The sequence below is a fragment of the Miscanthus floridulus genome, chromosome 16 (assembly GCF_019320115.1).
Source record: "Miscanthus floridulus cultivar M001 chromosome 16, ASM1932011v1, whole genome shotgun sequence".
NCBI classification, from domain to species: Eukaryota; Viridiplantae; Streptophyta; class Magnoliopsida; order Poales; family Poaceae; genus Miscanthus; species Miscanthus floridulus.
Genome location: NC_089595.1, coordinates 28,379,475 through 28,407,215, shown reverse-complemented (window position 1 = coordinate 28,407,215; position 27,741 = coordinate 28,379,475). Strand labels below are relative to the sequence as shown.

The following is a 27,741-nucleotide window of genomic DNA, read 5'->3' as shown; positions in this document are numbered from 1 at the left end:
TTTAAGTTAGAAATATATTTTTGCATTAACAAAATACTTAGTATTAGTAACATTTATATTCTATATTCATAAAAGAAATTAAAAACTTTAGGTTACAAAATTTTCCTATTTACAATAAATAATTAGTTAATCAATAGTATTTTTTAAAATAAATATTGCAAAGTATTGAAGTTGCTATGGAATTAATTGATTAACCTAGTATTAAACAAAAACAAAATCCCAGGCCTTTCCAATTACGCTGGCGGGTTGGCAAATTTTTCAGGGCTTCAGTCCCGGCCCAGACCAAGAACCGGGACTAAAGGGTGGACGGCAATTTAGGTGCCCGCCAAAAAATACCTTTAGTCCCGGCTGGCAACACGAGCCGAGACTAAAGGACATTTAGTCCCGGCTAGTAAGACCAACCGGGACTAAAGGGTTGGACCTTTAGTCCCGGTTGGTATTACCAGCCGGGACTAAATGCCCTGTAGTCCCGGCTGGTGTTACTAGCCGGGACTAAAGGGTCGCAGGCTATATATATCAAACGTCTGTTCTGTTCATCTTCGATCTCGCCTCCGTCGCTCAGCGCCCGCCTGGCCGCGCCATCCGCCGTCGTCGAGCTCGTCTCTGCCGCGCCGCCGTCGTCGTCTACCCCCGCCCGGCCGCGCCATTCTCCAGGCCTGCATCGCCGCATCCCGTCTCCGCCGCCGCACCCGACCCCACCATCCGTCGCCGACGCTTCCCGCGCGCCCACGCCGTACGGCCTCTGTCGATCGAACTCGATATGATCTGCTGCTCTCGATCGGCTTTTTTTTAGATTTTTTTTACAAAGTCTCGGCTGTATGTTAGATTAAAATAAGTACATGTAGTTTATTGTTAGTTTTTTAGTTATTTTTAGATAGTTTTTGATATATTAGATTTAAATGTATTAAAATTTAATTAGTATTTTATTTAGATAGTTTTTTTAGATAGTTTTTTATTATAGTTTTTGATATATGTTAGATTAAAATGTATTATCTTACTAGTTTATCTAATTTCATGTTAGATTTATTTAATTGGATTTAGTAATTATATATTCTATCTCTCTATATATATTATATCTAGAGATAGATTCTATATGTATACATATGTACTTAATTATTTCTATATGTATATATACATGTACTTATTTTCATGTGTTGAGAGAGAGAAAATTGTATCTAGAGAGACATTCTATGTGTATCACATGCATATCTAGAGATATAGACATATGCACTTATTTCTATGTGTTGAGAGAGAGAGAAAATATATTGTATCATTCTATGTGTATATATATACATGTACTTATTTCCATGTTGATGAAATATTATGTGTTATTATATTTAATTGGATTTAGTAATTCTATATGTGTTATCACATGTACTTATATTATGTACCATAGTAATTCTATCTATGTGTTATCTTGAAGATACAAATGGCTGCTCCGAATGATAACTTGAGTGATGACATAATGGCGGATATTATCAACGCCGGCACCAATGTGGATGTAGATGACACGAGTCAGTACTTTGCTGATTATGAGGATATCCTGAATATGCCAGTGGTTGAAAATCAACAAATTGTCGCGCAAGAAAATACTGGCGAGGTATATTCGATTATCTATCATCTCTTATAGATGCATGCGTACGTATATTTATTGTTAATCGTTGTGTTTGTACTCATGTAGCCGGTCTCTGGATCTACATCAACCACCAACAAAAGTAGGAAAGTCCGAGGGCCAAAAAAGCCATTAGAGGGCCGTTTCATAATATCAGAATTCGACACCGACACCGGCAAACCATTGGGACCACATGCTCAGACATATGTCAATCAATGTGGGTTCGTTGTAAGGGATAGGATCCCAGTTAGTGCTTGTGAATGGAAGCAGAAGATATCCGCTCCTAATGTTAGTTTTGTATCTGATCGTGACAAGAACCTAGCTTGGAGTGATATCACTCAACATTTCACATTACAAGCAGATGATGCTTTGAAGGAGCTAGTGAGGGATTGGACAATGAAGAAGATGGCAACATTGTTTCAGAGTTGGAAGAAGACATTGTATAAAAAGTTTATCTTGAAGAATGCTACGCCGAATTTCAATGCTAAGGCGTTTGTCAAGTTGGAGTCCTATTGGGATGCCTTCGTAGAATACAAGACATCCCAAGACAGTGAGGAATGTGTGATGAGGAATCGGCAGAATGCCCGACAGAAGCAATACCATCATCGCATGGGATCAGGTGGTTATAAGAGTGCTATTCCCAAGTGGCAGAACCTAGAAGCAGAGATTACTGCCAAGGGAATCATACCTGAAACAATAGAGAAGAACTGGCCTCAACACGCGAAGAATTGGTTCTACGCTCATGGGGGAAGCCTAGACCTAGACACTGGCAAGCTAATTTTCGGCCAAAAAATTGAGAGAGCAACACAGAGACTAGCTCGTGCTAGGGAAGAAGCTGATAGTGGTGTTTTCAAGCCCAATAGAGAGAAGGATGAATTGACATATGCACTAGAGAATCCCGAACATGGTGGTCGAACAAGAGGCTATGGGGCGGTTCCGTGGCTACATGCATTCCCAGCAGACAAGGATACCTACAGAAGCCGCCAAAGAAAGAAGGATGAGGAGGCAGAACGAATCCGTGCATTGGAGCAATTTGTTGACGAGTCACGACAAGCATTGCTTGAATCACGTGAACGAGAAAAATCTCTTGAGGCAAGAATGCAGGAGGAGATCAAGAGGCAAGTGCAGCTAGCAATGAGTCAAATGCAATCGCAATCAACGCCGGGAGTCACCATTAGCCCCGTTGGTCAGATGAAAAGTAGTTGTGCTTCTACGGAGCTGCCAGTTATTCAAGACGACGCTGGGTTGCGCTTCCCTATTGATGACATTACCGAGCCTCTAACAACATGTGAGCTGCACATTCCAGATGGTAATAATGCATCAATCATGGTGGCTGTCGGGGTTGTATCTCCAATAGACCGAACGAAGACACCAAGAATCCATGGGTCAGTTATTCAACCTGGATATGCTAGCGTCTCGGTCGATAGAGTGCTCAAAGGTTACAACAATGTTCCTCTTAACATTGAAGGCGGTGATGGGGAGAAGACACTAGGAGAAGCAGAAAAGACATTTATTCAATGGCGCAAACACTTCATCATCATTCCTGGGGCGCCACCGCTTCCCCTACCTCACCCTAGGTACGAATGAAAGTGAATGAAATATTATTTTCCATTAATTTTCTATTGGCTTAAAAAATAATTGACACACAACTTGTTTTTGTAGCAGGGTCTCCCCCCAGCCTAGCCTAATCATTCATTCCCCATCTCATCACAGCGTCGCGGGGGGCGAGACGACTTCATCCCCACGGCGATCGCCAACTCCTACACCGGCCCCATCGCCTCCACGACGATCTCCAACTCCTACACCGGCCCCACCGCCTCCACAACGATCTCCAACGCCTCCACGCCGGTCTCCACCAACACCGGCCACATCGCCTCCACGCCGGTCTCCAACACCGCCCCACCCCCTCCACAGCGACGCACTACAAAGACATCTAAGGTCCCGGCGGCAAAGAAGACCCCGAGAAAAAGAGTTATTTCTCAAGAAATACTTTCTGAAAAAAATGATGAGCAAATAGCAGCTGAAGAAGACAAAAAAGTGAAAGATTTTTTTATAGATACCAAAAAGAAGAGTCAAGCGAAGCTTAAGGAGAAGCCATACTTTTACCTACCACGGGAGGAGCTGAGGTAGAAGGTCGATGCTCACAAGAAAAAGATGATTGAACTTCGTAAGCCTTCGCCACTATCAGACTATGACCGCTCCCTCGTGAAGTCACATGATGCAGATAAGAAAAGGAAAAGAGCATCAGGGAAGGATGTCCCACAGCTCGGACAACAGAAGCAACCAATGCAAAATCTTGTTGTTGCTAATCAATATGGTTCCAACATAGAAGTCTATCGACCAGACAACTCTGGAGAAGTGTCGGTTCAAGCCCTTAATGTTTTTTTTCAAGATACTGGTTTAACCTTGGATCAATTGACGGGCAAAGCTCTAATCCAGAACCTGGAAGTTGATACCTGGAAGACTTATAAATATGGCAAAAGTCTGTACAACCCTGCGGCTCTAAATGAATTGGGTACGCAAATGTACTTGCTCAACAAGTGGTACATGCAGGCATGTGGCAGGGGTGAGCAGTGGATCTTTGTCAGATTTAGAGACCATCATTACTTCTGTGGCGATGACATCTTACATATTAGTTTCGAAGAATTGCATCAACTATACCACATGGACGCTCTGGACAAATCAATCATTAGCTCCTTTTGTTTGTAAGTGATTCTTACTTTTATTTAATAAACTCACTTCCATGCGTACGTGTATATAATTATCCTCACATGTAACTTATATTTATATACAGATTCCAGATGTCAGAGCTCCAAAGAATACAAGACACCAGTGTTGGCTTCATTGATCCTTATATCGTATTCAAAACTGGTATTATTGTCAAGGAGCGATGGGTATCTGAAGCACAGGAGAATATCATGATGTTCTTCGTGAAGCAGCACGAAAAGACAACAATACTTTTTCCGTACAACTTTGAGTAAGTGTTAATAATAATATAGTCTACACATTTTATGTAATATCAATACAACTTATATGCATGTACGTGTGTGTATAAACCTATGCAGTTTTCACTGGATACTCATTGTCATTGAGTTAAACTCAAGTCGGTTACTAATCTTTGACTCGTTGAGAAAAGAACGGGCACAATACCAAGATATGATAGACATTATCCAGGGGTAATTTCGATCTCTCGCGCACAACTATTATTGAATAGACTTTGCCATAATTTATTAACGATCGTACATTATTGGTCGCACAGGGTTTGGAAAGAGTTTATTCGGCAACATCGTAAGGATTGCAAGGCACCACTTAATGTAGTTGAAATACCAGTAAGTTGTACTATATACACTTCCCCACGTGTTTAATTACTATATCGTACTTCAATTTACGTGTGAGATGATGAGAATAATCTTCTTCTCGTACAGTGGTGTTTGCGACAGGAACCAGGTAATAACTTGTGTGGATACTACGTTTGTGAATTTATCACTGCGCACATAAGAAGAACTCCTAAAGATGTCCTCAGAGTACGTATATATCAATTTTTATTTATTTTTAAATGAATATATATACATATATGTGTATTAATACTTTTCCTTTTATTTCAAATGCAAGACTGAATGGTTGAAACGAAGGGTCATGCAAAAAGACCATCTGAAAGCAGTTCAAGAGTCAATAGCAGGATATCTTCTAGAAAAAGTGCTAAATCCCAACGGCGAGTTCTACTTTGATCTTAAGGAATAAATGATGTAAATTAAATGTTTATTGATATCGTTATTTTCGAGAACAAGATTATGAAAGTGTTGTATATATACATATATATATATATATCTATAATATATATAGTTTCATACTTTATTCGAATATAATAATGCTCAAGATGAGAATTAGATGTAATTATACGCATGCGTGTATTTATATTAGCAGCATAGAATACGTACATAAAAACTTATTATATATTAAACAAATACGTGTAACTGAACTGAAAACAAATTAAACAAAAAAAAAGAAAAAGAAAAGGAACCTTTAGTCCCGGTTGGGGTTATCAACCGGGACTAAAGGGTGAACCGTTAGTCCCGGTTGGTGTTACCAACCGGGACTAAAGGATGCGCTAGGTTCGCTCGGCTGGAGGGCCTTTAGTCCCGGTTGGTATTACCAACCGGGACTAAAGGTCCCTCTTTAGTCCCGGCTCGATGACCCGGGACTGAAGGTTCCACCTTTAGTCCCGGGATCGTTGTCCCGGCGCGGTAACCGGGACTAAAGGCTGTTACCGCCCGGGACAACAAGTCCATTCTGTAGTAGTGGCACGAGGACGACAAGTTGGAGGCGGCAGGCACGGGTTCCGCTTCCTCCAACTCCTCTTCGAGTGTCTACTTGCGAGGTCCCACGAGCCTCCCATAGGTTCCGCTTCCTCATCAACGCCCAGTGATTCGCCCCGAAGGGCAAAAGTAAGTAACTTTATATGTTATCACCACTACTTCATATGATATGATGAAAAAAACTAATAATTTTTCTTAATCACTTGTGTAGGAACTGGGTGGTTGTGTCGGGTGGTTGCGCATGGCTAGTCAACGGCATCCTAGGTCTTCTGTGCAGGCAACACTTCCCCGGCATTGTCGCGTACGCATCGAAGATGGAGCCGGCCTACTCGTTTGACCACTACGCCGTTGCCACCGATGCGGAGTACCCCAACAAGGCGGCGCGGGTGAAGGCAGAGTTTTGGGTAAGTCTCCCCTACACAACATTGCTCAATATGTCTCATTCATTGGACTTTTCTTGAAATAATGAATGGATACATCGCTTTTGTATGCAGACTTTTTACAGATGCGAGGAGGGATTTGAGGCCAGGGCGGAGTAGGAGACTACCAAAGCATGTAAAAAACTCGTCACCGACATGTATCACGAGGTGCGCATCCAGGCCATCGTAACCTACTACGGGTCGAAGCTTGGAGAGAGGAAAACCAAGAAAGACGCAAGAGAGATGCAGCTGACCCAGGAGCAGTACCTTGAGGTAAATGAAGAACATCAATATTGATTCGTTTTGAGATTAAGTTGGTTTAATTTGATCTTCTTATATGTCCAATACTTGATGACGTGTAGATGATTCCCTGGTGATGCCAAGCGTATCCCGAGTGCCGAGCGATGATGGTGGAGAGGTGGTTTATGGAGGAGTACCTCAAGATGCACAGGGATGCCCGGGACCATCGTTTGCAGATGCAAGGTCCAGCACACCATCAAGGCAGCCGTAGCCTCGCCGGATACAAACAAGCATGGGTACGCGAATTCATTTATCTATTGTGACGCCCAGTTCTGCCTGATTTCTAATCATCATGCTGTCTTTCTCGCAGTCAGCGTCACATAGTGGCCAGGCTTGCTCGAACTTCCAGGCATGGTGTATGGCCCACAAGGGCAAGGTGACGTCCGATGTCTCCTTCAACCTGGTGGACCCGCCCGAGGCATATACGAACCCGAGCGTCCACTCCCGCATCAGTGAGTACACTGAGGTGGCGAGGTCGCTCCATGGGTCAGACCATGATCCGAGCACCCAGGACTTCGATGGAGAGGCCGTCATGAGGGCGGGGCAAGGCAATAAGCATGGGCGGTTCTGGCTTGGCGACGGCATCATCGACACGGCCTCTAATCCCTCTCTCTCCTAGATCCAAGCACGGAGCACGAGCGAGAGCCCGGCCATTCGCATACGACCGACCGCTGCACAGCACCAGGTCGACGCACTCGAGATTATTCCTATTTTACTCGTCATACATTGATTTTTACACACCTTAATTAGCTTTGCATTACTGAAACATTGGAGTGAAATATTGCAGGCCCGGCTGAAACAAGAAATGAGGCAACGTCAGGAGCTGGAGGCCGGGCACCAGAGGATGGTGGCACAGCTGGAGGCCGAGCGGGCCGAGCGGCAGGCCCAGGTGCAGAGGCTGACAGACATTACGGAGTTCCTATAAGGGCTTGGTCAACGTGTGGGCTTCTCTCTGCTAGCTGGGCTGTTGGTTCCACCTCTGCCTCCGCGTCCTGCAGCTCCAGCTACTCCTGTGAGTATGAAAGTTTTTTACTTTCGCTTGTGCTTTGCTTGTATGGCCTCTACCTTCCTAGATTAGCTATCCAAATAATCTTGTCTCACATGCAATCTTTTCTCCTTTGTGCAGTCTCTATTTGACGGTGGTTCGAATAATCCACCTCATGCACCTCCGAACGATGGAACTGGGCCTTCACCACAGTCACAGTGGCCGAGATGAGTGCACGTTGTATTTTTTTTATTTGTTGTTCACTTGGTGATGGACTTGTGATATACTGTGATGCACTTGTGGACTTTGATGGACTTGTGGATTTATTTGGATGGACTTGAGCACTTATTATTATATAGGTGATATATATTGTGATGGATGTGATATGTGCGGATGGATATGTGGATGGATGAGATATATATGTGATGGATGAGATATATATGTGATGAATGAGATATATGATTGTATGAATTTATTTGTCATGATGGAATGTAAAAAAAATAAAAATTACCGTTTTAGGTCACTTTGCCGAGTGTTGCACTCGGCAAAGGACCTCGTTGCCGAGTGTCATGGTCACAGCACTTGGCAAAGCTGAAAAATGGGCGCTCGGAAAACCATTTTTCCAGCTTTGCCGAGTGCTGCCATGACCATGGCACTCGGCAAAGAATTTTTTTTAAAAAAAATTCAAACATTGCCGAGTGCCGACAAGAGGGCACTCGGCAAAGAATTTTTTTTTAAAAAAATTCAAACTTTGCCGAGTGCCGGCCAGAGGGCACTCTGCAAAGAATTTTTTTTAAAAAATCAAACTTTACCGAGTGCCGACAAGAGGGCACTCGGCAAAGATTTTTTTAAAAAAAAAATTCAAACTTTGCCGAGTGCCAGCCAAAGGGCACTCGGCAAAGATTTTTTTTTTTAAAAAGTCAAACTTTGCCAAGTGCCGGAAATAGGGCACTCGGCAAAGATTTTTTTTTTAAAAAAAATTCAAACTTTGCCGAGTGCCGGCCAGAGGGCACTCGGCAAAGAATTTTTTTTAAAAAAAAATAAAAAATCTTTGCCGAGTGCCTGCAGGGTTGGCACTCGGCAAAGCCACCGTCAACGGGGCCGGCGCCGTGACGGCCGCTTTTCTTTGCCGAGTGCCCCCGGGGCTCTCGGCAAAGCCTTTGCCGAGTGCCCGATAAAAGACACTCGGCAAAGAGGGCTTTGCCGATCAATTTTTTGCCGTGTGTTCTTTGTCGAGTGCCGCACTCGGCAAAGGCTTTGCCGAGTGTAATTTGGCCTTTGCCGAATGCCTAACCTGAATCCAGTAGTGAATGGAGAACTGATGTGTGGCAACCAAGGTTTTTTTTATCGGCCGAAATTCACAGAAATTTCCGAAATTTCCTTTCTATCCACAGGGTCCGATAAAATTTGATATCAGCCTAATTTTTCTCTTCTTTTCTGCTTCTACACAGACAACCCAAATTCAGCCCGTGCGACAATCCCACACTATAATGTTTTATTCTTATTTTTATCTGTGAGCAAGTGATGTTTAATAGCTTAGGAATAGTTTCAAGTCAAATTCTACGAAATTTTTTCAAAATAATTTGAATTTTTTTTGAATTTGGTCCGATATTTCTGATATATCTTGCTTATCCTATTTATCCATGACCTCCGATAAATTTTTATTTCCGATAATGAAAACCTTGGTGGCAACTAATCACAAGCGCTTGATGAAAGTGCTCTAACAAGGTTGATAGATAAAAAAATGGTTGGCATAGAAAATCGAATTTATATATTCTAGCTCCATCCCTTGAATTTCTAAATAATTAAATCCTAATAATACCATGCCTCTTATTAAAAAAAGAAAGAAAAATCCTACTACAATGTTATTCAGGAATTCAGTTGTATTGCTGCTTTACTTTATTTTTTGTGTTCAGATGATGAGATTTTGCCTCAAAATTCATCAGAACCCGATCAGCTCCTATTTTTACCCCGTCGAAACTAAGCAAACAGTAAATCCCAAAATTTATTTCTTTTTCATTACTATAATCTGTCTGATTTTATTCATCGTCTGAAACTGCATGCGGTTACGAACTTGTTATGTAATGGATCTGGAGTGTCGAGATTCAGCAAGCTTAATCTATTGCTACTCATCATGAAAGAATTAATAAATATTTTGTACCTTGAAGATGGGCGGCCTGAGCGGGAGGTAGCAGACGCCACAGTCGAGGGCGTCGCCGCCGTCCTCCAATGTCACGGCCAGGGCCCCGTTCTCATCGATGAGGTCAGCGTTATCGTCCACGTTCTTCTTCTTCGCCATGGGGTCATCACCAGCATTCAAGTTGGCTGCCTCCGTTTGTGGATTCATCTCCCTCTCTCCTTCCACTAAACGGATCAGAGCGGGAGGAGGTCCACCACCACCACGTAGCTTGTCGAGACCGCGGGGGCCGAGCGTGGATCTGATGATGTCGCCCACCACCGCCGTGCAAGCCGCCAACGCTGTGATCAAACAAGCGAAAACAGTAATTAAACCAGCGCGCGGCCAGATAGATGGCTACTCGATCGGGCCATCACTATGCCAGATAGATGGCTACTCGATCGGGCCATCATTAGATCTCAGAAACCCTGCACGCTGCTGCGGCGGAAGGGGTGGCGGCGGTTACCGTTCTCGTTCAGCGTGCGGACGTTCTGGCTCTGGCGGAGCATGTCGGGAGTTGGTGCTGTGATCGGCATGGCGAGGTGGGACTGGGAGGAGGGGCCTGATGAGGCAAGGCAAGCGCGAGAGGGTTCGAGGCGAAGGAGCAGCTCGATCGCACGCTCAAATGAGGTTTTGTGCATATGACCTGCGGCAGCCATGGAGTTAGGGTTCAATGAGGCGATGGGCTTGTTGTGGTAAGGATGAAACTGAGTGCAGCCCATCAAGATAGAGAAAAAGGCCCATGTCTTGTATCACTCGCTCGGCCCAACTCCCCTCCGAGGGCTAGGCTTAGGGAGGCGCACCCGAGACCGATTCCTGTGACAAACTATGCCAGCTCAAGCTAGAACGAAGGTTGGAAACCAGAAGCACCACTGGGTCTTGGTAGTCCGAGATTTTTTTTCCTACCTTTGCAGCTCACTCTGTAGTCCACTTACATTGCATTGAAGTTAATGATTGAATGAATAAATTGTCCAAAACCCTACCACCGGTAGCAAATCTTCTTTATCGATGGTGCTCCACAACAAAACTTGGCACCAGCACCATCGATCCCTGTGCTCACCACCGCCTCGTGCCCTGACCCCCCTCTGTTGTGGTCATCCTCCGCGGACCTTTTTCCCACAAGGCTGCCTCCGGCGAAGGCCGACCTCCTCCGCCTCAACCGTCACAAGAAAACTGGCAGAGAAAGTCAACATTTCCTGACTGAAAACCATCACAGAATATTTCCTGATGGTCTCAACCATCAGGAAAGATCTAAACCGTCGGTTGGCAAGCTTTCCATCAGGGTCTATACCTGATGGCTACTGACTCGTCAAGGATAGTTCGAACTTTTCCTGTCAGTCGCTAAACCGCTAGCAAAATTCAAAACTTTTACTGCCAGGTGCTGAACCCGTCAGGGAAAGCTTGAACTTCCCCGTCGGTTGCTAAACCATCTGGCCAAAAAAAGGCTTTCCTGCCAGCCTATCTACTGTCACGGTTGAGCAATTCCTGATGGTACACCTCCATCAGAGAACATCTTTCCAGTCAATTTGAATTTCCAGAACACAAATTCTTTAGCCATTAAAACCACTACTCACAGCTAGTAATTAACCATTAAAAACAATTTTACAGTATGTAACCATTCATCCACACCAAAGTAATAAATATTATATTGAATAATCTTAGAACATCATTCAAGTTGTTCATAAATACAAAACTATATAATTGTTAGTGCCAACTAATTATTAGCCTTCTAGTTAGGTACATAACCGGCAGCACAAGTTAAAAGTGCTAACTCCTAACTGTGTTTTTGTTAGTTTGCCTAAAAACTAGTCGTTCTTTATCACGCAAGCATAATTGGTTACCCTTCATTGGTTTGCTCGTAATAAACCTCTATGCTTCACCACATAAGTTTGATCCTCGCTGCGTTCTTAGGTCTTTGGTAACCCGGGCGATCTAGCCCTAGCTGGTGTGTGATCCAATTCGGTGACAACAATTATCAATAGTGAAATACAATTGGTGGTGTTGATCATTAAAATGAGTCATGGTTGCTAGGAGATACACTAGCAATTTGATGCATCAAAAGCAGATATAATCGAATAAGTTTCAGCGAACGGGTCGTAGTTATGCCAGCAAAATGAAGAAGGGAGACATTCAAACTTCATTTTCTCGTATTGTAACACACGGACATATTTGCTAGTAATTTCTAATTTCTAAAATATTAACTGCCGTGATTTTCTCTAGCTATTAGATAATCATAGCACCATAGGTAAGCGCCGGATACGTAGGATGCACTGTGTCGGTACAGAATGTGACCAACTAGTAAATATTTGTAGTTTTGCCGTACGCTGTGATCGGAGATGGCCTAGCACTAAATGACACAGGGTTTATACTAGTTCAGGCAACATAAAATATTGTTTGAAATTCGTTTAAATTGTTTGAAATTCGTTTACTGCAATAAAATTTGTTGATTTAAATTGTTTTAAATTGTTTAAATTATTTAAAATTTTCATTAGAATTGTTTTAAATTGTTTAATTTTTTCATTAGAATTCGTTTACTGCCATAAAATATTGTTTGAAATTCAATTTTTAAATTGTTGAAGAACTCTGATTTCTCTTTTAATCTCTGACTAAAACTTGTAACTAGTCTTTCTCTCTCATATTAACTTCAAATTTGTTGATTTTTTTGATAAAATTTTCTAAAATGTTGCTCTGTCAATATATTGTCCTTACAGCTATTATTTGAGCCATCTTTTCATGTGAATTTGTTTTATGACTTTAAAATTTGAATTTTAAAAACTATCGACTTGAAACAATATTTTGAAAGAGTAAATAATTTCAGCTGAAAAGTCATCAACATAAAAGTTGTAGAACCGATCAAGATGTATAACTTTTATTTTGGTTATTTCTTAATCTAAAAAAGTGATAGTAACATTGTTCATAAATTTTACATCTCTCTTATAGTTTAGGTAAAATTGGCCACCGGACACTGAAAGTGGCATCTCTTTGCTAGCGGACATGTAAAATGAAGCAGTTTGCTGGTGCACACCAATGTTATTGTCAAATTTGCTTCTGAACATCGCACTGAATAAAATATTCATTTCTGGCTTAGAAGGAGAGAGAACAAGCACGAAATGTCCTTTTTGACCTGGCTCTTTTTTCTTCCTCGTCACGTTCTCTACTCAGGCCAATCCCCGCCGCCTCTATGGCCGAGCTCGCCTCCTCCATTGCTGCAGCCGGCTCGAGATCTTGCTCGCCGAAGGGGTGCGCCCTGGCCCTTCCCTCGTCCCGCAGGTCCTGGTCGTCGGGCGAGCCGTACCCGCCGCCGTACGCGGCGAAGAGCCTCGTGGAGCGTGCGCTGCTGCTGCTCCGGAAGAAGCTGCTGGCGAGGCGACTGTCAACCTCACGGTCACGGGCCGCCCTCTCTCTCGGCATCACGGACAGTTGCGCGACGGCGGCCGCGCGCATGCGTGCGTGCCCACGCAGGCACGCACTCCGTTGTCCAAGCCTCTCGCCGACGTGCTCCCGTGGGAAACCAGCTGCGGGACTTCGAGGCGTATATCACTATATCGTGCCGATTGCTGCGTCCCTGCGTTTTGCCGTACATCCACGCGCATGAGTCGCCAGGATTTGTTCGGTAAGAAAAATCAGCGCCGTTTCGGCTCGTCCGCACGCTCCGGGAGATGCTGCTGGCGCGTCCGGCCTTGGCGGACCCGAAGCTGAGCGTGCGCAGCTGCAGCCTACCGCCGCCGTGCCGGCTGCTGGCGCTGCTATGGCGGGCGGGCGACGCAGCGTCGCTCGGCTCGGACGCACAAAACATGAGCGGCGGCGGGGGCGCCGTCGGACGACGCGGAGGTGCGGCGCCGCGGAAGAAGAGGCGCTCCTCGTAGGAGGGCGACCCCGAGCGGCTCCACTGCAGTGAGATGACGGCGACGGCGCAGGACGAGGTGTCCTCGGACTCGGAGCTCGATGACTCGGCCGCCTCGCTGCCCGCGCTGGACGCAGGCGCGGAGTGTTGGATCGTAATATGGCAAGTGGGTCTGTCCACAATGCCTATATATATATATATATATGCTGAACTATCACAATACTATTGAGAATTTCCCTAATCACCTTCTATCATGGTATCACGGGAAGGTTACGATCTTTTTCGCTTCTGCTAATCGTGCGAGACCGCGCCGCCGCCGCCAGGCACTCGATCGCCGGCCGGCAGGCCCTCTCCTCGCGGACGCGCGCGCCTCGGCGCCTACGCGACGCGCTACTACCCCGCCGTCTCCTCGCGATCGTGCCGTCCGCTCGACCGAGCGCCCGATTCCTTCCTCCGTGGACACGCAGATCACATCTACGTCTACGTCCACGCCGCCGCTGGGCACCGATCCAGCAGGTCCGTCTACGTCTACGTACAGCAAGTCACGACGCTCGCGTGATCGTCTACGTCAACATCACAGAGGCTGGTCCCGTCGCATGATCGCCCGGCTCCTGCTCCGATGGCCGAGACCGAGGCCGAGCGCCAGGCTCGCGAGGCACGCGAGAAGGCGGCGGCTGATCGCGCCGTGGCCCTCGACGCATACGAGGCCAAGTACGCTGCCGTCCACGCCGCCGCCATCGCCGTCCTCAACATCAAGGTCCTCGTGCCCTTGGTTCTGGATCGGATCGCGCCGCCGACAACTACAACCGGTGGCGTGCCATGTTCCTCGTCGTCCTGGGCAAGTACGCCCTCACGGACCACGTCCTCTCCAACGTCGTCAACGCCGATCGACCGGCGTGGGTGCAGATGGACTGCACTGTGCTGACATGGATTTACGGCACGATCCACACTGACCTCCAGCAGTCGACGATGAACCGCAAGCCCAATGCTTGCGGCGCCTGGACCTACCTCGAGAACGAGTTTCTCGGCCAGCGCGAATCGCGCGCCCTGCTGCTCTCGGCGGAGTTTCGCACGGCGAAACAGGGTTCCACCTCGATCACCGACTTCTGCCGTCGTCTTGAGACGATGGCGGCGACTCTCGGCAACTACGGCGATCCGATCGGAGATCGCACCCTGGTCCTCACCCTCCTCCGCGGCCTCAACGGCAAATTCCGGCCCATGGTCTCCAACCTCAAGATGCGGCAGCCCTTCCCCACCTTCGAGGAGGCTCGCACGCTTCTTCTGCTCGAGGAGATCGACATCGACGACATCGCCTCCGATGAGGCAGCCGGGGCATCTGATCCGTCGGCCTCCTCTACGGCAACCGCCCTCGTCGCCGCTCCACACCCTCCTGCCGGACGCCCCCACGGCGGACACGGCCAGGGCCATCAGGCCGGGCACGGCTAGGGCAAGCCCGCTGGTTATGGCCAGCCCGGGCAGGTCGGCACTGCCGGCCACGGCCAGCACCCGACCGGCAACACCAGCGCCGGCCCACAACTTCAGGCGCAGTACTATAATCCGTGGGCAGGCCACGCTCAGTTCTGGCCATGTCCACCGAACGCCCCCGGGACGCCGTTCCGTCCTCCGCCGGCCGCCTTCACCGCCCAGCAGCAGTACGTGCAGCAGCCGTACACCCTTGGGCCTCCTCCAGGGTTTGGCTACGGAGGACCGCCGCCACCACAGCAGCTGCAGCAGCAGCCCTGGACGCCCATACAGGGCATGTCCTGGGATTCGTCCGGCCTCATCAGCAACTTCAACACCATGACGCTGACACCTCCTCCGTCGGGCGAATGGTATGCTGACTCCGGTGCCGGTGCTCATATGGTCAACAACGCTGGTATACTTTCTAGTCTTCACCCTCCATCATCATCCAGTCCTTCATCTATCATTGTGGGTAACGGAGCTTCGCTTCCCGTTACATCTCTTGGGTCACATTCTTTTTCTATAGAACGACGTCCTCTTGTTCTTTCTAATGTTTTAGTGTCACCTAGCATTATTAAGAATTTAATCTCTGTCCGTCGTTTCACTACTGATAATAATTGCTCCATTGAATTTGACCCATTTGGCCTTTCTATGAAGGACCTTCAGACACGGAGCGTGATCGCCAGGTGCAATAGCACGGGTGACCTCTACCCGTTCTTCCCCACACCATCCAGCACCACCACTGCCCTCGCCCACATAAGCTATCACCTCGCTCCTCCCTGTGTGTTTTCCTCGGGTATTCCTCCGATCATAAGGGATATCGATGTCTCGACCTCCACTCTAACTGGATCATCGTCTCCCGTCATGTTGTGTTCGACGAGACGATGTTTCCATTCTCCGAGATGTCCACCTCCCCCCAGGATCCCAACACACTAGCGTTTTTGGACGATGCTAATGATTCCTCTTTGCCTATTTGGCCAAGAGCTGTGACTGTAGGTACACGCCTCCCTGGCGGCATGGATGAGGCACCTGGGACAGCCGGCGCCCCTCCCTCTGCTGCCTCGGCCAGTAGCCAGGGCGGCCACAGCCACGGTGGCCAGCCCGGCCACGGCCTGGGCGGTGTTGTCGGCCACGCCAGGCGCAGCAGCAGCAGCGACCAGGGCGCCTCCACCGATGGCACTACTGGCCGCGGCCAGCTCAGCCCGAGGGGCACTGCCGGCTAGCCCAGCCCCTCCACCAGTCCGGCTAGTGCCGCTGCCCCTAATGACTCCATGTCCCAGGCTGCTGCCAGTGGCACCGGACGGACCACTGGCCGCATTGTCGCCACGACTCCAGCGACGATCGTCCCCGTCACCAATGCGCACAGCATGCGCACTCGTGGCAAGGACGGCTTTCGGCAACCCGTGGACCGTCTCAACCTCAGCACGATGGTCGCGGCCACCTCTCCTCTACCATCGTCCGTCCGCACAGCTCTCTCGGACCCGGCCTGGCATTAGGCTATGCAGGCCGAGTTCGACGCTCTACAGGACAACGACACTTGGACCTTGGTGTCTCGCCCTCCTGGCGTCAACCTCGTCATCGGCAAGTGGGTTTTCCGTCACAAGTTCAAGCCCGATGGTTCTCTTGACTGCTACAAAGCTCGTTGGGTCCTCCGCGGGTTTACACAGCGGCCGGGCATTGACTATGACGAAACCTTTAGTCCAGTTGTCAAGCTAGCCACCCTCAGGGTGGTTCTCACTTTGGCTCTGTCTCGCTCCTGGCCGATTCACCAACTTGATGTGAAGAATGCCTTTCTCCATGGCACCCTGAATGAGACAGTCTACTGCATGCAGCCTACTAGGTTTGTTGACTCCGCCAAGCCCAATCATGTCTGTCGACTGAACAAGTCACTCTATGGGTTGAAGCAAGCTCCTCGCGCCTGGCATAGTCGCTTTGCCTCTCACATCACCTCTCTTGGGTTTGTTGAGGCCAAGTCCGACACGTCGCTATTCATCTACTGCAAAGGTGCTGATATGGCTTTTCTTCTCCTATATGTTGATGACAATGTTCTCACTGCGTCCTCTCCGAGTTTTCTTCACCGGATTATCGCAGCCTCTTCATCATTTTCTAGGTGTCAGTGTTCAGCGCCGAGGTGACAGTCTTTTTCTATCTCAGCGCCAGTATATGCTGGAGATTCTGGAGCGAGCTGGTATGAGTAACTGCAAGGCGAGCAGCACTCCCATGGATACTCACTCGAAGCTCCCTGTTGATGGTGCCTCAGTCTCTGATCCCAGCCAGTACCACAGTCTTGCTAGGGCTCTTCAGTACCTCACCTTCACCAGGCCTGATATCGCCTATGCAGTTCAGCAGGTCTACTTATACATGCATGATCCCCGGGAACCTCAGATCTTGGGCTACACCTTCACCGGACCTCTCCAGCTGATCTCACTGTCTACACCGATGCAGATTGGGCGGGATGTCCTGACACACGCAAATCCACTTCGGGTTATGCGGTGTTCCTTGGGGACAATCTCATCTCCTGGTCATCCAAGAGACAGCCGATAGTGTCCCGGTCCAGTGCAGAGGCGGAATATCGAGCAGTTGCGAATGGAGTCGTCGAAGCCAGCTGGCTGCGCCAGCTCCTTCTAGAGCTTCGCTGTCCACTCGATCGTGCCATAGTGGTTTATTGTGATAACGTCAGCGCCGTTTATCTCTCCACTAACCCGATTCAGCATCAGCGAACCAAGCATATTGAGATTGACCTCCACTTCGTCAGAGAGCGAGTCGCCCTTGGTGAAGTCCGTGTCCTGCACGTTCCCACTACGTCCCAGTACGCCGACATCTTCACGAAAGGTTAGCCGACGTCCGTGTTCATGGAGTTTAGGTCTAGTCTTAATGTTCGCAGTGCTCCCAGTTCAGACTGCGGGGAAGTGTTGGATTGTAATATGGCAAGTGGGCCTGTCCACAATGCCTATATATATGTATGCTGAACAATCACAATACTATTGAGAATTTCCCTAATCACCTTCTATCACGGAGCAGCAGGACAGGTCGAGGTCGAAGAACGGGCCCTCGTCCTCCTACTCGCCGTATAACCCGTACACGCCGTAGCCGCAGCCGCAGCCGCCATGAGGGATCACCGGCACTACTGGGGCGGCTCGGCCACCCAAGGACGAGGTCGCCGGGGATGGGGGCGAGCTCGCTATGGACGGGGATGAGGTCACCGGGGATGGGGACGGGGACGAGGTCGCCGGGGATGGGGATGAGCTCGCCTATCGAGGAAGCGAGGCTTGGCTATGGAGGAGGCGGACATGGAGTCGGCGGGGCTTGGCCTGAGTAGTGAAGGAGAGGGGGAAGAAGAAAGAGCTAGGGGCAAAAAGTACATTTCGCCATTGTTCTCTCTCCTTCTCATCCAGAAATGAATATTTTATTCGGCGTGATTTCCAGGAGCAAATTTGACAACAAAGTTGGTTTCCACCTGCAAACTGCTCCATTTTGCATGTCCGCTAACAAAGATACGTCACTTTCAGTGTCCGGTGGCCAATTTTGTCTATAGTTTATAAAACTATAAGAGAGATATATAAATTTATGAACAATGTATAGTACCATTTTGTTGGATAAACAAATGATCAAAATAAAAGTTGTAGATCTTGATGAGTTCTACAACTTTTATATTATGACTTTTATAGCTGAAATCATTTACTCTTTCAAAATGTTGTTTTAAGTTGACATTTTTTTAAATTCAAATTTTGAAGTCATAAAACAAAGTCACATGAAAAGATGACCAAAATGAAAGTTGTAGATCTTGAAAAGTTATAAAACTTTGTTGTTTACAACTTTTTTATTTGAATTCATTTTGTCAACAAAAACTATGTTTGGGTTTCTTAAATTTGAAAATTAATATTTTTCAAACTTTCTCGGATGGAGAAACAACCAAAATAAAAATTGTAGATCACAAAAAGTTGTAGAACTTTGTAGTTGATAACTTTTTCATTTGAAATCATTTTGTCAATTAAAACTATGTTTGAATTTCTCAATTTTGAAACTTGAATTTTTCAAACTTCCTCGACGGAGAAACAACCAAAATAAAAGTTGTATATCTCAAAAAGTTATAGAACTTTATAGTTGACAACGTTTTCATTTCAAATCATTTTGTCAAGAAAAACTACGTTTGAATTTCTCAAATTTGAAACTTGAATTTTTCAAACTTCCTCGGATGGAGAAACAAACAAAATGAAAGTTGTAGATCTCGAAAAGTTATACAACTTTGTAGTTGACAAATTTTTGATTTGAGATCATCTTATCAAGAAAAACTATGTTTGAATTTGTCAAATTTAAAATTCAAATTTTGTAAACGATCTCGGATGTAGAAACAACAAAAACAAACGTTGTAGATCTCAAAAAAATTATATAACTTTGTAGTTGATAACTTTTTCATTTGAATTTCTTTATGGCCTCAAACAATCAATTTAAACTCGGTTTAGGATAATATGTGGGGAAAGGAAATCCAATACGGACACAAATGAGTGTGGGGTGCAGTGGTAGATGAGGGTACGCACGAGGGAAGGTCGCGGGTGGCTGACCGGTGGTGGGGCCTCCTCGAATTAAAAAAATGCTATTTTTTTGGTCTAGAATCGTGATTTTTGAAAATGATTTGTAGGGGCGGCTCTATATCCAGCCGTCCGTACAAATCTTAAGCCGCGTCCTACAAATGCGATTTGTAGGAGCGGCTGGCCAACCGTTCCTACAAATTAGCGATTTGTAGCGACGCTTTCGTAGAGACGGCTGGCAAAACCGCTCCTACAAATCATATACATAGTAGTGAGAGAGTCAGCTTTGGAATCTAAGGGGCCAGAAGCAAAACGTGAGTGCAATACTGTCAAGATTGGAGATTGTCAACCAAGGCCCTGTTGGCTTGGCTGATGATTAGCTCTGGCCTCTGGGTGAGGCTCTGCATGGTTGAGCCCTGCGGGATCAAATAGGAGTGCTATACATATTGGGAGAGAGCCGCAATATACACCAGGGGCACATGACTAATGAATATGGAAGCTCAGCTGGTAATTATATGGAAAGAGCCAATGTAAGACTGCGCATGTGCATAATTTCCATGAGGTGTTTGTTGATCGGCGAGACGGTGATACAGCCACACAAGCAACGTGCTAATAGCAGGAGGTAAAAAGGACGTGTTCTTGTTTATTAGCTGCTGGCAACCAGTTGGCTGTACGGGCTAATAGCAGAAAAAAGTATCATCGGTGATGCTGAAAACGGTGGTAAAAAATTCCACTAATCTGGTATGTTTAGCCAGGGCCGTCTCAACAATTTTTAGGGTCTTTAGGCAAGCAAGACACTAAGGTCATCAATCTAATGTTTTGATATAATGATTGAAGTATATAGTACTATTAATAGGAGTTAACTTGCAACATATATTTAATTAGTTCATAAAAAAATACAGTACATCAAAGAAGCTAAAATTAAAAAAACGATAGTACATCAAAGAAACTAAAAACGTCAGTACATCAAAGAAGCTAAAACGACAGTACATCGAAGAAGCTAAAAAAATAATACGAGTTAACTTCCAACCTATGTGGCTTGATGAATTAAATAAATAATTAGTTGATCAACTATTTCCCTTCAATCACTAGTACAGAACAGACTTTTGGTTTTTGGCTTTAGTTCCGGCCAGAATTTGGCCCGGGAGTAATAGGAGATTTAGTCCCGGTTAGAACCACCAATCAGGACTAGAATCCCTTGTCCAACGGGTAGTGCAGTAGGCTTTTGCAGCAGGGACCTTTAGTCCCGGTCTGTGGTTTAAATCGGGACTAAAGGTCACCTTTCAATCCTGGTTGGAACCACCAACCGGGATCAAAGGTCCCGCTGGCCTTTTATCCTAGGTTTTTGGCTCCAATCGGGACTAGAGGTTGATCCATTAATTCCAGTAGGCTCCACCAACCGGAACTAAAGGTCCCTACCTATATATACCCTTCCACTGTCCCCCACCTCTGAGACATAGGTGGTCAAATCTTTGGTCTTTGCTTGTGCGCTTGTGTTCATCCGTGTTCTTGCTTGGGGAGCAAGTTCTTGCTCTTGGCCGCCGGCTTCATCTTCAATCTTCTAAAGGTTAGCAACTTCATCTTCTAATCTTTCATTGCTAGTAATGTAGATCCTTTCATGGTTTAGTAATAACCATAGAAATATGTGGTTTTTTAATTAGGAATAATAATGGTGGATTTTATTTTTATTTATACATCATTTCTACATAACCTTAAACATTTATTGTTTTTTAGATCTTTGTTAGCAACATTATTTCTTGATGAGAGTTAATAATCGTTAAAAAAAATTATGTGCAAAATGTTTAAATTTACTTGGCATATATATATATATATATCTTGATGATTTATTTTTTATATTTTTCTCTAATATATATTGTTGCATGGTATATTTATATGGGGGTTCTATATTTATTGGGATGTTTTTTTTTCAGTTTTTTTAGTTACGATGAATGGCGGCGGACTTCCCCAACCACAGGAACTAGGTTCCATCTTGACGATCTTCCATTCGCGCCATCGCTAGATAGGGCCGTTCCATCACCCAGACCCATCAATAGTATGGAATATTTTAAGTTTTGCGTGCTAATATAATTTTTGCATATATACATTCATTCATAACATGATTGTTGCATATGTCACAAACTATAAAACCGGTCAAGTGGCTGGAACCAATACTATGGCTGCTCAGGGTGTGGGACATCTTCGAGACGATGACAAGTGAGGTCGTGAATGATGAAGGATGCGAGTTATGGACTAGCAGTATCGCCTTCGACATCCCCACTAGGTACAATAATGAGTTGCGCCAGGACATCGTGCAGACCGGACGACAGTCGTCGACCAAGATAGGCGCCCAGATCGATGATGTGCTGCTTTCTTTGTAGGCAATTGAGCGAATTGGCTATAGTATGCCTGATTTTTCGTCCTCGAAGATAGAAGCTTTACATCAGCATAGTTTGGATGTGCCGCGAGTAAGCGAGAGGCATGCGACATTCAATCACATGGATGTGGTACGTCGTGTATGATATGAGAGTAATATTTATTTATTCTTATTATTATATACGCACTTTTTGATATTTTTTGTTTGTCCACTTGTAGGTTTTGCTCTATGATTTCACCTATGCTACATGTGGCTTGCAACCCATTCTCACGCAAGCTATTAAACGACTGGGGTACGCCTGGGACTTTGTGGAAGCGATGGGCCAGAGAACGATAGTTGGCATCCAGTATTGCGTGATATTTAGGTAGAACCAGGCCATCAATAGTCCGTTAGTAGGCTACATCTATGGGATGCCATGTCCTCGACGTTGTGAGGCAATGGAGAGTGTTTTAGTGCAGGCCTTGCATTACATAGACAATGATCGTGGTTACACAATTCGAGACATACACTACTGACAGTGGAGACAGGCTAGGGTTGCAGGCGGTTTGTAGGATCCATGTGTTAGTTAGGTTTATTCGTACTGTTATGTTTAATTAGGTTTATTCGAACGGTTATGTTTAGTTTGGTTTATTTGTATGGATATTTTAATTATGTTTGTATGCAAGTTAATTATGTTTCATTAGGTTTATTTGTATGGACATCATAATTATGTTTCTATGGATTGAAATTTAACTCAGTGTAGGACTGAAATGCATATACAAATAAAAAACAGAGAAATAAAAACACAAAGAATTTTTGTCGGGATAACACTACTACAGGAATCAATTTGCGCAGCGTGGCCAAAATGGGCTCCGTGGCGGGCACCACTTTTGCCCGCCACGGTTAACCGGTGGCCGGCCACCGAGGCGCCCGCTGCGGGAAAAGAGTTTACCGCGGTGGGCCACCTTACTTGCCCACCGCAGAAAATCATTATTTACCGCAGCGGGCGGTATGAATCGCCCGCTGCGGTTAATACGATTTACCGTGGTAGGCTCTTTAAACTGCCCGCCGCGGTAAAGAGTTGTTTTACCGAGGTGGGCGCTTTATCTTGCCCGCCACGGTAAAGCCTGTACAAATACACAGCACCACCCCTTCATCTTCTCCATGGGTCTTCCTCTCTCAAACTCATGGGGGAAGGCTTTGTCGATGTTTTACCACCGATAGCCTGCCACGGGGGTACCCGAGACAGTTGTTCGGGCTTCGGCGAATAGCGGAATTTGGCAGTTACGCAAAGAGACTCACAATTTATACTAGTTCAGGCCCTCGACTTGGTCGACTAATAACCTTACGTCCAGTTTTGGCGTTAGCCTGTTTGCGTTGTATTGCTTTGAGTATCGGGTATGCATCCTCTTCTTACAATGGGTACCCTCGCCAACCCTTTATAGTCCAGGCGCTGAGAGGCGTTGTTTGTGTCCTATTCGGATACAAGGTCAGAGTCCTAAGCTATGCTTCGGGCGCCTTTCCTTGTATAGTTTGAGTTAGAGTTTCGGTTTTGCACGTTGCTTTGCTCCGCGTTCTTCTTGGCGATTGGGCTGTAGGCCTTGTTACCAAGGCCTACCTCCCTGCAGTATGGTCTATGGGGGGCCCGTAGGGTTCCCCATCGGACAAGCCCCCGAGCATTTCATGATTGAGCTTCAAGGGCCGAGTTGTTGTAGTCTTGATCCGGGTCCTTCTTGAAGTGAAATCTTGATATGGTCTTCTTTGATTCTTCTTTTGGCTGATGTGCACTTTTGCTTGATGTCCTCCGGGTTCTTTTTCCTTTGAGTGCAGCGAGTGCAATTTTGCAAAAATTGCACTCATTGAGTGTAGCCCCCGAGCCTCTTGTTTTTTTGGTACAAAAAAGCTGGAGGGTCAAAAAATTTGAAAATATGTTTTTCTGTGGTAGGTACTTGCAGCCCCTGAGCCTTCTCTGGGTTCTTTTCTGTTGAAAAGAAGCCGGAAGAAGGGTCTTGATTTGTACTCCTTTGGTCTTTGTCTTTTGCTGGTCACGGATGGGTTTTGTATAGCCATGAGTGAGCGTCTTCTTTTACTTTTTGTCAGGAATCTTGCTTTTGGGCACTATTCGCCTTTGTTGCTTTGCTCTTTTGTTCTTTTCTCTCTCTTTCTTGTGATCTTTAGCCTTGTTTACCTCTGGTTTGCTATAAATACCTTCTTTGTTGGTTGTGGTTCTGCCTTGAGTAGGAAAATTCTTCTTCAATTCTTTCTTCATTCGTAGATATGCTGGTGTGTGAGGTTGAGCAGCCCCCGGGCTTATGCTTGGTTGGTAATGATCATGCTGCTCTATCTGTTCTTCTGCGTCCGAGCTGCCACTGCTGCCGCCACTAGGTTCCTTGTTGCAATATTTAAGAATCTTGTCTCTATCTTATGTCTGAGTTTATCCGGTCCTATTTGGCCGTCTGTAACCTTTGTATTTGTCTTCGATCAATGAGATTTATAATTTTTCTCCATCCGAGTTCTTTTTCAACTGTAATCCTTTGACACTGTAATTTTGTATGTGATCCTTCACACGTCTCCAAGTTGTTTGTTCGGCTGCTTATTGCTGCTGTCATTCTGGTTGTTGGAGAATTCAATGTGTCTTCATGGGTTGTATTGCTGCTGTGGAATATTCTCTTGGATATGCTTTATCTTGTACTGTGGTTGCTCTAGGTATGTATTGTTCCTTCGTGATGGTCTAGTCACATCTGATTTTTTACTGAAGTCCTGGCTCTGCAGTGGTTCACATGGTTGTCCTTTTGGAGTTCTTTTTTCTTCCATGAGTCTGGCATATGTGCATCTGAGTTGTGCTATAAATATGGCCTGTTGCTGATACCCTGCTGTGCAGTTTCTTCTTCTTCTTTTTGTAGTCATGGATATTATAGTTTGGGAGCTTGACGAGCCCCCGGGCCTATTCTCTTTCTTCTGTTTTCTTCTACTAGTAAATGGTGTAGGTCTTGTGATGTAGTAGAGTCGATGGAGTTGATTATACTTTTCTTGGGGTAATCAACCGATTTGTACTGTAGATCGCTCCTTGGGTGAAGTAGTCGATCGTACCGCTCTTTGGGTCGGCGACCGAGTTGTTTGGAGTGTTTGTGCCGCTCTTTGGGTGAAGTAGTCGATTGTACCACTCTTGGGGTAGATGATCGAGTTGTTGGAGTGTTTGTGCCCCTCCTTGGGCAACGTAGTCGATCGTGCCGCTCTTGGGGTAGGCGACCAAGTTGTTGGAGTGCTTGTGTCCCTCTCTAGGCGAAGTAGCTGATCGTACCACTCTTGGGGTAGGCGACCGGATTGTTGGAGTGCTTGTGTCCCTCTCTGGGCGAAGTAGTTGATCGTACCACTCTTGGGGTAGGCGACCGAGTTGTTGGAGTGCTTGTGCCACTTCTTGGGCAAAGTATTCGATCGTACCACTCTTGGGGTAGGTGACCGGATTGTTGGAGTGCTTGTGTCCCTCTCTAGGTGAAGTAGTTGATCGTACCACTCTTGGGGTAGGCGACCGAGTTGTTGGAGTGCTTGTGCCGCTTCTTGGGCGAAGTAGTCGATCGTACCACTCTTGGGGTAGGCGGCCGAGCTGTTGGAGTGCTTGTGCTGCTTCTTGGGCGAAGTAGTCGATCGTACCACTCTTGGGGTAGGCGACCGAGTTGTCGGAGTGTTTGTGCCGCTTCTTGGGCGAAGTAGTCGATCGTACCACTCTTGGGGTAGGCGACCGAGTTGTTGGAGTGCTTGTGCCGCTTCTTGGGCGAAGTATTCGATCGTACCACTCTTGGGGTAGGCGACCAGACCCGTATAGCACAACCATTTCCAGGTTGGCTGTTTGCAGGGTAAGTAAGCAATTGTACCAGCTCTTGGGGTAAGCGATTGCGCCCGTATAGCAACAACTGTTTCTGGGTTGAGCTATTTGCAGGGCTGCCCCTTTTTCCCCAACCTGATTACGGGTTGGTTCTGTCCGTTGGACAGGGCTGTCAGTCATACCATCTCTTTATGGTAGAGTGACAAATGCTAGCTTGGGTCTCCTTACCCAAGAAGCTATTTGGCCATTGGCCGTCAGTTAGACCATCTCCATATGGTTGAGTGACAAGATTGCCCGTGTAGCGCAATCGTTTTTGGGTTGGCTATTAACAGGGAAGCCCCTTTTTCCCCAACCTAATTACGGGTTGGTTCTGTCCGTTGGACAGGGCTCATATTTGAAGCTGTTCTTCTTGAATAATCTCTGTTTTATTTCTCTTGAAACTTGAGTACAATCTATTGTACTTAATTGTAGAATCTTTTGAGCTGGCTGATATGCCAAGTGTTCTTTACAGGTATTTCATCTGGAGTCATCAACTCGTATGTGCCGGGTCCTGTTGCTGTCTTCACGATGAAGGGTCCTTCCCATGGACTGAGTAGTTTGTGTCGTCCATCTTTCTTCTGGATTAGTCGTAGTACTGAGTCCCCTGGCTTTAGTGATCGGGGTTGAGTACTTTTGTCATAATGTCTTCGTAACCCTTGCTGATATCTTGCATTTTGTATGATTGCACTGTCTCTTATTTCTTCTATTGAATCAATTTCTAACCGCCTTGTTTCTTCTACTTCGCCTTCTTCATATTGTTCTACTTCTTGGAGATAGCCATATTAAGTCGGCTGGTAGTACTGCCTCTGATCCGTAGACCAGAAAGAACGGTGAGTATCCAGTTGCTCTGCTGATCTAGGTTCTTAGACCCCATACTACTTTTGGTAATTCATCGATCCATTTTCCACCATAATCTTTCAAATCTTCATATAATCTTGGTTTTAAACCTTGTAATATGAGTCCATTTGCTCTTTCGACTTGTCCATTGGCCTACGGTGTGCTACTGATGCAAAGTCGATTTCTATCCCACAATCTCTTGCCTAGTATTGGAATTCTCTTGCTGTAAATGGTGAACCAAGATCTATGATTATTCTGTTGGGCATGCCGAACCTATGCATGATGTCTTGTATGAATTCCACTGCCTTTTCTGCACTGTATTTGACTAAAGGTTTGTATTCAATCCACTTTGTAAATTTGTCGATTGCCACAAATATGTATTCGAAGCCTCCTTTTGCTTTTTTGAGTGGTCCGACTTGATCCAGCCCCTAGCATGAGAACGGCCAAGCCGGCGGTATGCATATTAAGTTGTGAGCCGACACATGTGATTGCCTAGCAAACATTTGGCAATTCTTGCATGTTCCTGACGAGCTCTTCTGCATCTTTGAGTGCTGTTGGCCAATAGAAACCGGTTCTGAATGCTTTGCCGACTAGTGTCCTAGAGGCTGCATGATTTCCACAGCATCCTGAGTGGATTTCGTCCAAGATTTCCTTTCCTTTATCTATCGGAACACATTTAAGCAGTACTCCTGATGATGCTGCTCTTTTGTATAGTTTATCCCCCACTAGAACATAGTTTTTGCTTCTTCGTACAACCCGAGTTGCTTCTGCTTTGTCTTCGGGTAGTTTCTTCTCTTTGATAAAATCAATGTATGTTTGTCTCCAATCACTTTGTATGACCATGATTTGTCTTGACTAGGTCTGGTTCTTCTGCTTGATCTATTTCCATTGGATATGTTGTCTCCTTCTCTTTTTCTGTGTTTCCAAGTTGTTTGATGGATGGGGCTGTGAGTTCTTCCACAAATATACCGGGTGGTACGTTTGCTCTATCTGATCCTAATTTGGCTAGCACATATGCTGCAACGTTGGAATCTCTTAGTACATGAC

At 46.0% G+C, this 27,741-nt stretch overlaps 1 protein-coding gene and 1 pseudogene across 1 annotated transcript in view; both read right to left on the bottom strand.

Annotated features, from left to right (window-relative positions):
• The window catches only part of LOC136510106 (putative E3 ubiquitin-protein ligase SINA-like 6), a 37,117-nt gene extending 26,726 nt beyond the window's left edge, over positions 1-10,391 (bottom strand). Inside the window, exons 1-2 of the mRNA XM_066504672.1 lie at positions 10,275-10,391; positions 9,794-10,110 (exon numbers count right to left, since the gene is read on the bottom strand). Coding sequence (XP_066360769.1) covers positions 9,794-10,110; positions 10,275-10,344 — 387 coding nt within the window. The 5' untranslated portion in view covers positions 10,345-10,391. The remainder of the gene's footprint in view (positions 1-9,793; positions 10,111-10,274) is intronic.
• A 2,501-nt stretch (positions 10,392-12,892) lies between these two features.
• On the bottom strand, positions 12,893-18,593 carry LOC136510479 (endochitinase A-like; annotated as a pseudogene).
• Positions 18,594-27,741: the final 9,148 nt, after the last annotated feature.